The 13,600-nt window shown below is 33.5% G+C and overlaps 1 protein-coding gene across 1 annotated transcript in view; it reads right to left on the bottom strand.

Annotated features, from left to right (window-relative positions):
* The window catches only part of LOC150109852 (A disintegrin and metalloproteinase with thrombospondin motifs 9-like), a 605,150-nt gene extending 594,406 nt beyond the window's left edge, over window positions 1-10,744 (bottom strand). Inside the window, exons 1-2 of the mRNA XM_090396355.1 lie at window positions 10,726-10,744; window positions 1,146-1,348 (exon numbers count right to left, since the gene is read on the bottom strand). Of these exons, the coding sequence (XP_090252481.1) occupies window positions 1,146-1,348; window positions 10,726-10,744 (222 nt within the window). The remainder of the gene's footprint in view (window positions 1-1,145; window positions 1,349-10,725) is intronic.
* Between the last annotated feature and the right edge of the window lie 2,856 nt (window positions 10,745-13,600).

The raw sequence follows: 13,600 nt of genomic DNA, 5'->3' as shown, positions 1-13,600 counted from the left end.
GAGAGAGAGAGAGAGAGAGAGAGAGAGAGAGAGAGAGAGAGAGAGAGCTTTTAGAAGACCTTCCTGTTGGCATTCGACATAATTTTATTATTGTTTTCTTAGAAGAAATTCTATTGTCATTCAAGTAAAACTTGATCTTGAGAAAACCTGATCTGCCTACGCAATTATTTATGACTTCTTAAACAAGTTGGTGTTAATAGTTGATAGAATGTACATATCAGCAGCAAATTACATCAACACACACACACACACACACACACACAGAGAGAGAGAGAGAGATTTTGTCTCAATATAAACAACTCTACAATGTGAATAGGAAAAGTTGTGATTGTTGTCCAGTACAGTGCAATTAGAACGTCATTATTTTCAGTAATGATTTTATTCTAAAAGGATCATGTAAAGTGGTTTAATCCTGAATAAATCAAACATTATACATCTGTTTTTAAAACTATTTGCGTGTGCAGAGAATACATTAGACGAATTCTTTTCAGAGCCTGAAAAGAATTTATGTATATTTTGCCTAAGGTGTGAAAATTACGTGCCTTTAACAAAGGAAGGCATAAAGTGCAAATTTTTTATATTTTCGTTCAGAACTGTGTAGAGACCAAAACATGATTTTAAAATAAATAAATAAAATAAATAAAGCAGATATTCAACTAGTTAAAACTTGATGCATACATCGATCCAATATATGAAAAAATGCTGATGTGATGCAGTTTTTGCGTCCATATATTGGATCGATATATGCAAGTTTTAACTAGTTGAATATCTGCTTTATTTATTTTATTTAAATTTTTTAAAATTTATGTTTGATCTCTACGCAGTTCAGAACGAAAATATAAAAATGTACAAATGATCTTCAGTTTTTTTTTATTTATTTCATTTCATTTCATTTCATAATATTAAATGCCAAAAAATTATAAATACTAACATATCCTTTTTATTAAAACAAAACATCTTAATTTCTTCTGCTTTTTGACGTAACAGAAATTTAAATGTTTGTGGGACTTCTAAAGCGAGGATAAAACTGCATCTCTCTCTCTCTCTCTCTCTCTCTTTTTTTTTTTTTTTTTTTTTGCTTCGGTCCATTTCTTTATTAATTTGTTGCTTCAAAAATTTAAATAGATTGTACATTTCTGACTTACTGCTGCCATGAGGGTCAACACATAAATTCGTAGGTTGTCTCCGTGGTAACGAGCCATTTTGCTGTCTGTGGCTATCATTACTTCAATATGCCATTCTTCAGACACAGAACGTTTTTTTCGCCACCTGTTGGTTGTGTGGAGAAAGCGAAGCACAACATTATCCTCGTGATTTCGCCTACGATTGGGTTTCCTGAAGGAATGATCTGAAAGGAGGAATTGGGAAATTATTAATGAAATGATAAATTAATAACTGATAAAGTAGCGTCAGGTAAAGTTTAACAAATGGATTTTTTTTGTCAAAAAAAAAACGTTAATAAATTAAAACTCACGAAATTATACTGAAGCAATCAATAATTCAGAAGCTTAAAGCATAATTTTCATTACAGGTAAAATAATGGAATCTCGTTCTATTGTGGAATGCCGAGTTATGTTTTTTTAAGAAGGATGGACGGACAGTTTCAAACTTGTCCAACTACTATGCAGCAGTGCTGTTCTGAATGGACAGATTTTGTTAAAATTCAAAATATTTACTAATTTTTGTTGATTGATTTTGTTGAGTGAATAAAACTAGATTGATTTTAAGCTGCAAAAGTTTTCATTGAGGCTTAAAATCAATCAAGTTTTCATAAAGCATACTTGGATTAAATCAAGAGGCATCACTACAATGACTGATTATGTGATGCCTCTTGATTTAATTTAAAAACTAATTTTAAATATTGGCGCATCTTTCTTTGCAGAATAAACCAACCAACGAAATAAAAAAAAAATTGCCTTTTACTGTTAGTTATAAATAATCAACATCCCCATTTCCGAACAGCGTTGATTTAATGAAAACTGAAGTGAAATAGATTTCATTAAATCAACGCTGAAATGGGACGAAACGGCCTTTATGGAAGAAAGGATGTTATTCCTACACGTGAAAGTGCAGTAAATCTATAATTTAGTAGCAACCGTGGGTAGGCTATGATTATTCTTCATTTTATTTATCAGACTTGGTTTATTTATTTTTTAAATGATCTGGATATTCTACTGTAGAGAAAAAAAAACATGGAAATTTTTCAAGCCACTTCAAGCCTTTAATATGCCGGGTGGCGTTCTTCACACTAGGCGATGAAATCCATCTTCCATCTAAAGACAATCACAAACATCCATGTTGGCAGGATTCGAATCCTGACATGTTAGAGAATGGGTACGCTAACTACTCTGCATATTCATTTTTCTTTTTTCTTTTTGTTTTTTTTATCGTTCAGCGACTTTCGGAAAATATTTTATAATTTTTGCAGAATCTGAATAACTTGAGTCCTCCTTTAAAACAAACAAACAAACAAAATAAATAAATAAATAAATAAAAATAAAAATTAGTCGAGTAAAACTTCTGGAAATGAAGAAAGTTTCGTAAGTGAGTATTAAATCAAAAATAATAGCCAAGAACAACATTTTTATTACCATGTTTTCATTTCATCTTAAGTGTAAAATCGCAATGAAGTAGCTCAGATTCATTGCCTGTATGCATTTAACACCATCGTTAAGCATTCTACACTGTGCACGCAAATATAAAGTTAATTTTCAATAGGAGTGCTTTAGCTCCCCCCCCCCCTCATTTTAATTGGAACTTTTAGAACGAGCTGCTACATTTACATTTAAAAAAAAAAACGTATTACCAACTTAGGATACTGTATTGTAAAAAGAAAGCACTTATTATGAATGATTTTTTATTATATTCTCTGTAGTTGAAATTACTCCAATGGACAACACGAATTTAAAATTAAAATATAAATAATAATGATACTATTATGATTACTTAATTGTCTTGTAGATAATCTAATCCATATTAATCTAACATTGGATGTTAATATTCCCGATCAAAAAAGTTGTTAACATAGGAGGAAATATATAAAATTCTTTACGGTGATTTTAGACAAATTCTTGTCACAAGAATTGCATAAATTACGATAATTTATGCAATTCTTGTGACAAGGAATGCAATTACACTCTTATCGAATAAATTATTGATTTCCCAGTTGGATGGATAATGATGCAATGGTATTTGCATAAAATTATATGATAATAATATATAATAATAAGATATGATAATATGCATCCATGGAAGCTAAGTTTTTGTGTGGGGTTAAGAAAGTATGAGAGCTAGATTTTTTTCTCTCACAGAACCGTGTGGTGAGCGGAACAGTTTACCTGTTGAAGCAGTGAGTGCATCTAGTGTGAATGAATTTAAGCGAAGATAGACAGCACGATGCTATATATGGTGATATGGCTTCCCTCGACGAATTCTTGACAACTCGAAGTTCTAATAATGATAATAGTAGTAATAATAACAATAATTTCGTTGCATACAGGTTATGTCTGGTTCCTGTGTATTTTATGCTGTGGTCTTTCACTGAGGCAATTTCTGCACTATACATATAGTGAGACAACAGAATGTGCAAACAAGAAAAAGAAGTAACCGGAAGAATACGTATGTTATATCCTCCGGCTTTATGTTTATGGTTTTGGGAGAAATCGTGAAATGATTCTGTATGGAATCATTTACGCGCCGGTGTTTATTCAGTACCACCCGTCTGTAACTGGAGAAAGCGATAGTTAATATAAGAAATAAACACTTGGTTTATACATTTCGATTTATGAAATACATATTTCTGGCCTTTTGAGATACATATCTCTGAAATCCTAGTACACCTACTGACCAGTTTCAGTAAACTAGATGCTGAAACATGGCGAAAGAAAGAAAGAAAAAAGGTTTGAGCAAGCTTCTGACATCTTTAACCGAGAGATCTAGAGCTCAAATTTAATTGCAGTAATTCTTGAATGTTTTTCCTTTTCCAAATGTTCTCAGATGTATTTTTTTTATATATATTTTTTTGAAAGAGCCTACGATGTAACAAGTGGAACAACGACGAACACATGCCTTCTATTATCTTCAGGTGGTAAAGTGGCTGTAAGTTCTATCACTCTTGACCCAGCCTGTAACTCTGGATAAGCCAACAGCCTTGGCAGGCTGTCGTGATCATATTACATTGTCGTCATTTAGCACTAATGAGGCAGCTAACAAGAGGTGACAAAATGCTCCAGTCGCCTAGCAACCCCAATACGTACTGCTGGAGGGAACCAGCTTCAGTTTTCCATTACTTCAAATACAGCTGAGGCCCAGAAAGGCGATAGAGAAATTCTTGTTCATATGAATGTTATATTGTGTTCTGCGTTTACTGCCGCATGTTATAATTTACTGTTTACTACCCCAGTGATTTCCTAAGAATATCATAAATGCAGTTTTATGCTAAAGAAAACCTTGACTTTCCTTAGAATAAAAGTTATATGTAACTACAACTTCATCTTCGTTGATGTTCGTAATGAAAGATTATGCTTACTAAACTGAACATTCTTTCCCCAGTCGCAAACTTTCATAATAATAATAATAATAATAACTCACTCCAGGGAAAAATAGAAAAAAAAAAGTGAATGTTGTCCTATAGATAAGCAGGAAATAATCATCAGGTATCCTAAGTAAATAAAAATAGATCGATAAATTAGACAAAAGTAAGATTAAAATATTATTATATATCCAATGATCATACGGATTTCAAGCAGATGGTGGTTTGTTTATCATAATACAATGTATCCTTGCCTAGTGTCTCCTAAAAATCTCTTTTCTAAGTAAAGAAGCGAAGTTACGAACTGTGTGCCTTAATTTCGGATTCTGAACTTCAAACAGCTTATCATCGTTCATCCCCAGAAGCCTGACGTTCCCAATGTTGTTGTTGTTGTTGTCTTGTCCTTTGAAGAGTCTTAGATGTTTCCGTGTCCTCCTTATACTGCTTTGGCTGTGTCGATGATTTTGTTTGTAAGCTGTTGTTCAGGATTAGGATCTATTTCTTGCAAGGCTGCTGTAATTGCTGGACAGGTAAAGATGTGAGTGGGTGTCAGTTCAGTATTGGGGCAGTTGTTACAGTTTCTTTATGTTCTCGTATCATCTGTATTGATCTTCATTCCTCTATAATGTTTTGTTCGTAGTCTTGCTATCGTGGTGGAGGTCTTTCTGTCAGTACTGATTTCTGGAATTTGATGTTGTACCACTGATTTCAGTGGAATTATTAGTTTTGCTTTTGCTAGTCCATTGGCATCAGCAAGAGTTATCATGCGAGTTTCTTGGTTGAGTTCCCTGGCCTCTTTTCCCAATAGGAAAAGTATTAATAACGACATTACCGCAGAGGATGCGTGCATATCTTTGTGGTAACTTACAGGGCGCTAAGTCTGCAGAATAAATATTTACTGGTTCGATTATAATAACGGAGTTTTTTCTATATTTTTTTTCCCCATTGGAAAGAACTCGAGTTTTTCATTTCGAAAATCAACAAACCAGAGTATGGAAAAAGGATCAGTACATACAAATGAATGATAGTAGGTATCAAAAACATTCGTCTAGTTATTGTCTGCGGCTACAGAAATGCACTCGACTGCTGCGATCATGAAAGATTAAGAGTTTAAAAAAAAAAAAAAAAAAAAAAAAAACGTTAGGGCCAAAAGAGTGCCGCTTATCCCGCCTAAAGAAAACCACAAAAATCCATTCCTATGGGAGAATTCAGAGTCGTGGCCCATTCTTTGGATTGCAATTAATTTAACCACTCGGTCAACTAAAATGGCCGATATTTCTAACTCTTTTGCAAACGCTAGAAAACGTACAAACATAGTGTACTTGAAAGGAGATCCCGAAACCAAAATAAACTGAATGCATTTTGGTTTTCAGTTTGGGAGCATCACATCTAGTATTATGTACAAATGATGAAATTATTTTGTTTTCAGTAGCTTAATATTTTGTCAAGCGTATCCATTCCTCAATAACCGCCTTTCCAGAGAGCTCTGAATTCTTACGACTGTACTCTTTTATTATCAGTAAAAAATCTCCTGATAAGTTAAGCTATGTCATCAAAAATTGTGAAAGAGTTTCATTATTCGTGATCACTTTATACGAAAGTAAATGGAAGTTTTTGTATAGCTAATCTTCATCTTCTTTCCATCTTCATGAAAAAAAAAAAAAAAAAAAAAAAAAAAAATATATATATATATATATATATATATATATATATATAAATCCGTATGTTTTAATTGATCATTTCTAAAAAAAAATGACCTTCTGATTTGCAAGGTGAATGTTACAGGAAAAAACTCCTACCAGGCATTTATTACTAAAGCATGATTTAACATGCTGTTCATATACAAACAAAGGTAGGACAAAGGAGTTTTGTTCGTTGCTGATGTGTTCAGTGATGAGAATGCCCAGACAGAAGATAATATTTCTATTGGATACATTACCAGATAGTTCTGACTGCAAATGGAGACTTTGGAAAGAAAATGATTTATTTGAGGTGTTATTCAACATACAAAACATTCAATAAAAAATTTAAAAAAATCACAAAATTAATTCTGAGGTGTCAGAATTGTACTTTAGACTGTCATTTAACATTAATACTACTTTCATATTGCTATCGTTGAGGAAATTTGAATTCGATTTTTACAGTACTGCTATAAACAACGTTTATAAAAATGTAAACTTTTCAAACTAAGCGCCTGCATAGCGCAGGGAAACAGGACAATGCACCATACGACTGGAAAAAAATAGTTTTATAATTTTTTAGTTTTTTTCCTTTCTTCCAGAATCTCCTTTTTCATCTCACATACAGGCAAATTTATCAGACAACACACGCAATTAATAAAATTATTAATCACCAAAGGTTATGAAACCTTTACAGCTCCTGTAATTCTGATAGTCATGCTGCCCTCTTTAACTAAGCTGATTTCATTCAATCCAATTACCCAAACTGCGATATTATATTCCTGTTATATTATAGCAGGATGGTACCGTGTGTGGGCAGAACTGGCTCCCATTCTCTAACTTCGCAGATCGAGCCAGAATGAGAGCCGATTTGCAATCAGTCATGAACTAACACAGATTATTAACCTGCTAACCAAAATACTAGATAATCCTCATTATTCTCATAACATTCTGGACCTTTTTTTAACTAGATTTCCCTCCAAACATATAGTAACTGTTTTGTTCTACAACACGAAACAAGTGTAAGAAAAATCACCAACATATCCAAAGAAGACTTCATAAGGGACAAATGCAATAAACTTGCATGCTGTTCAATTTGCGGTATAGAATTTCAGTCCCGGACAAAGCCTGCTGGGTTTAACTTTTTCCCTTCCTTGTTTCCATCTCTTTCATATCATATCATGATGGTACCATAGTAACACCTTGTACCAACTCTTGTAGAGACAACTAAAACAAATCACCTCTTACAATACTACGCCATAGTTCCTATAATCTTGCGCTAGGACGACATTCAAAATTCCTCATTAATCTTTATTCTAATGTTTGTTGATCCAGATGGTGTCTCTCCAGGTATGCCAAAACTTGTGTTTCATAACTAATTATATCGCTGATATAATCCGTTATACTTATCGTTATATTGAGCCTTTATCCAACCTCTTCCTAACGAGGGAGATAACAACTCACCTCAAACTACCCTCAATTCAATACTCTTGAAAATGGTGGAAAAGGTCATCAAAAACCAGTTTTTTCACTTTCTGAAGACTCATTAGTTAGAAATTGCCAGTCCTCGCTAACCTTATCTGCCTTTGGACACACGTGGAAAAATTTGGAGAATTTCATGTGATCGCTGTTGATATTTCCAAGGCATCTGATCGTGTCTAGCATCGAAATTGTTATCGAACTACCAACGTATAGTCTCCCTACCACCTTTTGTAATTGGACTATCATCTTCTTCGGGTTGGTTCAATGCGTGTAATGGTGAATGACTTTTTTTCCCCTCTTTTTTCCCAGATAAAACTTGTGTTCTTACATTTGGAATGGTGCATCCACAACTTCCTTAAGTATTCGTGAAAGAATTCTTAAAGAAGTTTGGTAGAATTCTTACAGAAGAACGCAATCCATCTAATAGTTTCTTTCTTTCTCTTTCTCTCTCTCTCTCTCTCTCTCACACACACACACACACACACACACACACACGCATCCTCCAATCAATTTTCATTAGCGCTTTGTTTCCGCATTATGCTTTTTTTTTTCTTTTTTTTCTTTTTTTTTTTTTTTGAGGAAATGTCAGACATTGTTTCACTGAACTGGCCACTACCATTCCTCTCCTTCCTCTAGTCATATAAGAACAAGAGCAGCTGCTGGCCGACATCTATACACAGTTCAACTCTAAACATATAATCAACTAAATTATCTTCTTTCATGCCGCCTAATACTATTCTTTGGAACAGTCTTCCCTATACCTTTTTTCGTAATGAATACAATCTTCTTACCTTTTCAAGTAACATGGCAATAAATTCCTCTTTTCTCAGGCATACAGATGGAACTGTTGTATTATAGGTCTTTGCAACTTCTCGTACGTGCAGTTAATATAAAATTTTCTTATGGGACTCAAATTTGAATTACTCACTGAAGAAAAGCAGCATGTCTCAAATTCTTACAGACCCTATATAAAGCACTGGTTAAGAAGAACCAAGGAAAGAATTTGCAGCTAGGTAGGAAGCATGCAAAAATATACTTCGAAAACTACACAAGCTACATAACAAAATCTTAAAGAAAACCCAATTACAATCACACTGCAGTTAACACGTCTTGTTCAATGTCACATAGATATATATAGTATACTTATCTTAAATCGAAGTAAACATTAGTTCTCGACGACCAGCACCGCATCCTTAGGTAGGATGGTACTAAGTATTGACCAACCAACTCTCATGGATGGACCCAACATAAAAAATAAATAATTCTTCAGCCACATTTTACATTCCATTTCTGGCACCATGAATATTTAACTCTCTTAAAAATGATCTCGGAAATAAGACATCGGAAACAATATTAACGAGAAGATAGAAACTCTTTGTTGGTGCCAAAAATGACGTTGAAATATTGCTCACTTTTTACTAATGCACTTTAGAGTAGTTTTTGTTTTTTTATAATACTTAAGTATGAAATATTAGGAATATTTTTTCACGCTATTTACTATATATTGACTAATAATGGGTTGTTTATTTCATTAAAACACTTATAATGTATACATTCAATCCTGTTTACTTGCATTATTATGATTACAAACTTGAAATACATGTTCTGGCATTGTCCATGTAGTAATTTACTACATGGACAATGGTGCCTCAAGAAGTTTGGAATATGCACAATAATGCCTGAGCATCATAAAGACCCCCTTATTTGGAAATTGTAGCACTGGGTAGCACTCTAGAGCGCCCAATTGCATAATTCATACTCATAATTAGTATTATGTGTATATTGTTTCATGCAGTACTTAAAATGGATTTTTTTAATAAAATATAAAAAGCTAGTATATGTCGTACAGAAATTATGGAGAAAGATTTTTATTTCATTTATTATGGAAAATCTTCTGACAACTTTTCCCCTTTACATCTCTGTCGATTTCTTTTTTTTTTTTTTTGTTTCTCGTCTGATGAATTTTATTGCACTGATTTCTTTGCCCATTATCAGTTTATCTCTTAAACCCCTGCTTGAATTCTCAATTCAAATTATGTTGATCTTCTACGTCTTGAAACTATGAAAATAACCAAATTATACTGACAATTTTGGTTGAATTAGTTTAATATGTCAATCGAGCAACTAGGGCTACATTTATGCCTGTCAATTCCTTCCCCTTCATCAAGCAAAGCTTGTGGACCAATATCTTCAAGAAGAGACTATAGTACGTCTGGACTAGCCAGACAAGTCTCCTGACCTTAATCCTTTTAAGCACGTTTGGAATGCTCCAGGTAGACTTGTTGCTTTTCTCAACCCCTAGACTCTGAGAGACTTAGGAGAGCTTTTGCAGGAGCATTGGTTGTTATTACCAGCTGATTTCCTGGACACCATTACAAACAACATGAAATCTCCCTGTAAGCGCGGTATTGTTGAAAATAAAAAGGGGTGGGGGTGACCGCATTCGTTACTTTCTTTGAATAAACGTTCGAATATATACACATATATTTAATAGTTTGTAATTATCCCACTGGATTCCATGGCTAGTGATTTCAATTGTATGTTGTTCCCAGGCCAGATTTATGAGGTTTGATAAGTCGGATATGGTCTTCTGTTCAGAATATGCTTATTGACTGATCTTCTTAATTCGAAGAGTAGACTTGATTTTTTTGCAGAAATGAATAGCTTTCTAGCTTTGTTATGCTTCCAGATTACAAAAACATTTATATAGCTTAGCGAAATTCTTTGGGGTTGGAGAGAGAGAGAGAGAGAGAGAGGATTCTTTTTCCCATGCGTTCTCGATAAAGGTTGGCTAAGTTACATGATAGTGCGAGCCCATCACAGTTTCGAAGGGCTCGCACTAAAACGGAAGAGCTGGTTACATGAAGTAACCAGTTCTTCCGTTTCAAATAACTTTATTAAATAACTACGACTCAAGAATAACAAAAAGTGAACATCCCTCCTATCCAGCATCCAAGAGAAGAAGTCCATATTATCCTATATCTTATATTAAAGGCATTTCTGTTTTGTAAAAAAATACAAACTCATGCTTACCTTCAAAGCCCATCGACATCACAACCTGTTACCTTCTTCAAATGATAAACCATTACCAGATGCTAGCTGATTCTATGTGAAATCCACACTTAACCCCATGTACCTGCCCAATTCACCTGATGATGTTTTTTGATACGTAAGAAAATCTTTGTACAATTAATAATTTTTACTGAGGTGCATGTCATTTTATAATAGCGTATTGCTAAATTCTCCTATTAAATCGCATTAAAGTCTTACATTAGTGGATACTTTATGCGCTACCCAACCAATAGGCTGTTGCTTGCAAATGTTTTTAGGTGGCCGATGGCTTTTATCGCCTGGTTTTATAACAGTGAGATCATCACCCTGCTTACTGAAGGTCTGAATTAGCGTAAAAAATTTCATTGTTTAGTCTCTGGAGAAATTTCAAATTATCCAATTCTTTGGCAACCTACCAATGGATGATCAAAGGTTTACTAATGTACTTTAAACTAACAAACAACTTTTGGTGGCTGGTAATAATAAAATCATATTCTAGCTTGCCAAACCTCTAAACGTATTAGCTACATATACCATCTTCTTCCGCTGTTCCCTATTTCAGAACTCCTGCATGGCAAGGGATTTGCATAAAATAATAATGGGGAAAAAAGGGGGGTTAAATAACAGATGAGGGTTTTTTCGAGCTCTTATCAAAAATTATATTATTCGAATGAATATTTGAGCGATAACTTTTAACAGGAACTTATTTATTCTACAATATTTGGGTAAAAATAATGGACAAAATAAAGTGCATCAGTTTCAGCATTAATTGGTTCAATTGTTGCAAAGTTTGGGAAGTAATGCCTGTAGACTATTAGTAATATGTATAACTTTTATTTTTTCCAACGAAGATTCATTCAATTGTATTTCACATCATCTTCAACTCCATTAATGAAACCCATTATGAAATAACTACAGTACTCAAACCAACACGCACATAAAAGAATGCATTTTTACTATGAAAAATGACTCGCATGGAGTATATTGTGAATGAGGAAAATTTCTTGGACAAATTATTACCAAGCATCTTACTTCCTGCTCAGATATTTCTAGTAGCTCAAGGTCGCATTAAGCTCAGAGAGTCAACGTTCGTAAACTCACCGTTCTTGCGTGTAAGAACCATTTTTCATGGATCACAATGAGAAGTAAACATATTCATAGCGTGAAACAAATTAAAACTAGAAATTATTATATTTATTATTTTTGTTGTTGTGGGCTTGTTCGTGTTCAGTGGGAAAACATACAATAGTTCTGTATAAACTATACAGAATTGCGTATCCAATAGCATTCCACATTTTTGACTTGATCATGCCAGAATTTTGCGATATTCTTCCACAATATATCGTTTATAAACGGAATACGTCAGTTCGCTTATGGCTTATAACACCGAGTGGCGCTCTTGTCAAGTCCGTTTATTTTGCTAGGCTACAATTGGCGTATGACAGAAATGTGTAAGCTACATCTCATTTATAGAGTGCTATTAAACATATTGTTATAGTTAAAAATGACTCTGAACCATTATATAGAGGTTGAAAATTGACTTGTTAAACTGCTTTCCTTTTTGTATTTTTATGGACTAATTTTGGATGTCCCGCAAAGTATTTCAATGATCAGCATTAAAGAAAGGTAAGAATTTTTAAGAGAGATAAGAGCATTTCTTCGCCTTTTGTTATCATATTCTTGTTTGGTGCTTCCTAAGCCATGTTCCACAAGAAAACTTTCAACACTAGCGATAAATTTTTCTCAAAAATATTAAATATGAAATTATGCATAAAATACTTGTGAATAGTATTTCAATATTGTATATAATTATTTGAATAGTATTTAGAGTGTGTAATGATAATTATAATTCACTAGACCGAATAAGACTCAAATCTATATTCCATAATTACTTGACTATCTTAGCTCAGTCCTGTTTCGTTTTTGCTGTTCAGTTGGAAATTTATTTCGACTTTGTTTTCGAGAATTGAATAGTGCAAATCGCAGCTTATAAAAATAAAATTGTGAAATTCAGGATGGGGGAAAGGGAAAAAAAGCGCAAACTACTAAGCTGTTTGAAACTTGCAAATCATTAGTTCACTTCTCTATAATATAAAACTGAGATAAGTACCGTCAATATTTGGCATCATATAGTCAAGTTATCTTTATTATTATTATTTATTTATTCCGTTATATTATTTATTATTACTTAGATCACTATTATTTCATTTGTTCAATATTGACATGAAAATGATCTGAGGTGAAATATGTAGCTGTTTTCAGATGATACAAAACTGAGTAGAAAGAAAAAGAAAAAGCAATAGTCAATACAGGTAATGTTGATATTTTACAAGATGATTTAAATAGATTGGCAGTATGGGCCAAGAGTGGATGCCAATTTAATGTGCAAATGAAAGGTTATGCATTTTGGAGTGAAAAGATTACCGGCTGTGTACCATTTTGATGGGACTGTGATGAAGGCAAGGATTTGGGGGTATCGGTGAAGAGAGAGTTGAAATTCAGCGAGAATGTTGTAAACGTGGCTAAAACAGCTCATACGATTATGTGGTTATTGAAGAACACCCTAACATTCAGATAAGAAGGTTATTATTCCTCTTTATAAGGCTTTCATAAGGCCTAATTTGGATTACTGCGCACAGATCTGATGGCCTAGGTTTCTTGGCCATTTGGATGAGGTGGAGCAGATTCAGAGGAGAGTGACTAAGATGGTGGCAGGATTGTATGATTCTCATTAGGAGAGATATAAAATTTGTGGGCTACAAAAATTGCTTGATCGGCGGATAAGGGAAAGGGGGGATGTGATAGGAGACATAAGTTGCTTAGGGAAGTTTATAGTAATTTTTTTACAATAATAATG

Source organism: Typopeltis vanoorti, chromosome 1, assembly GCF_054136105.1.
Source record: "Typopeltis vanoorti isolate ZY-2024b chromosome 1, IOZ_Tvanoo_1.0, whole genome shotgun sequence".
NCBI classification, from domain to species: Eukaryota; Metazoa; Arthropoda; class Arachnida; order Uropygi; family Thelyphonidae; genus Typopeltis; species Typopeltis vanoorti.
This window is presented reverse-complemented; position numbering and strand designations above follow the sequence as displayed.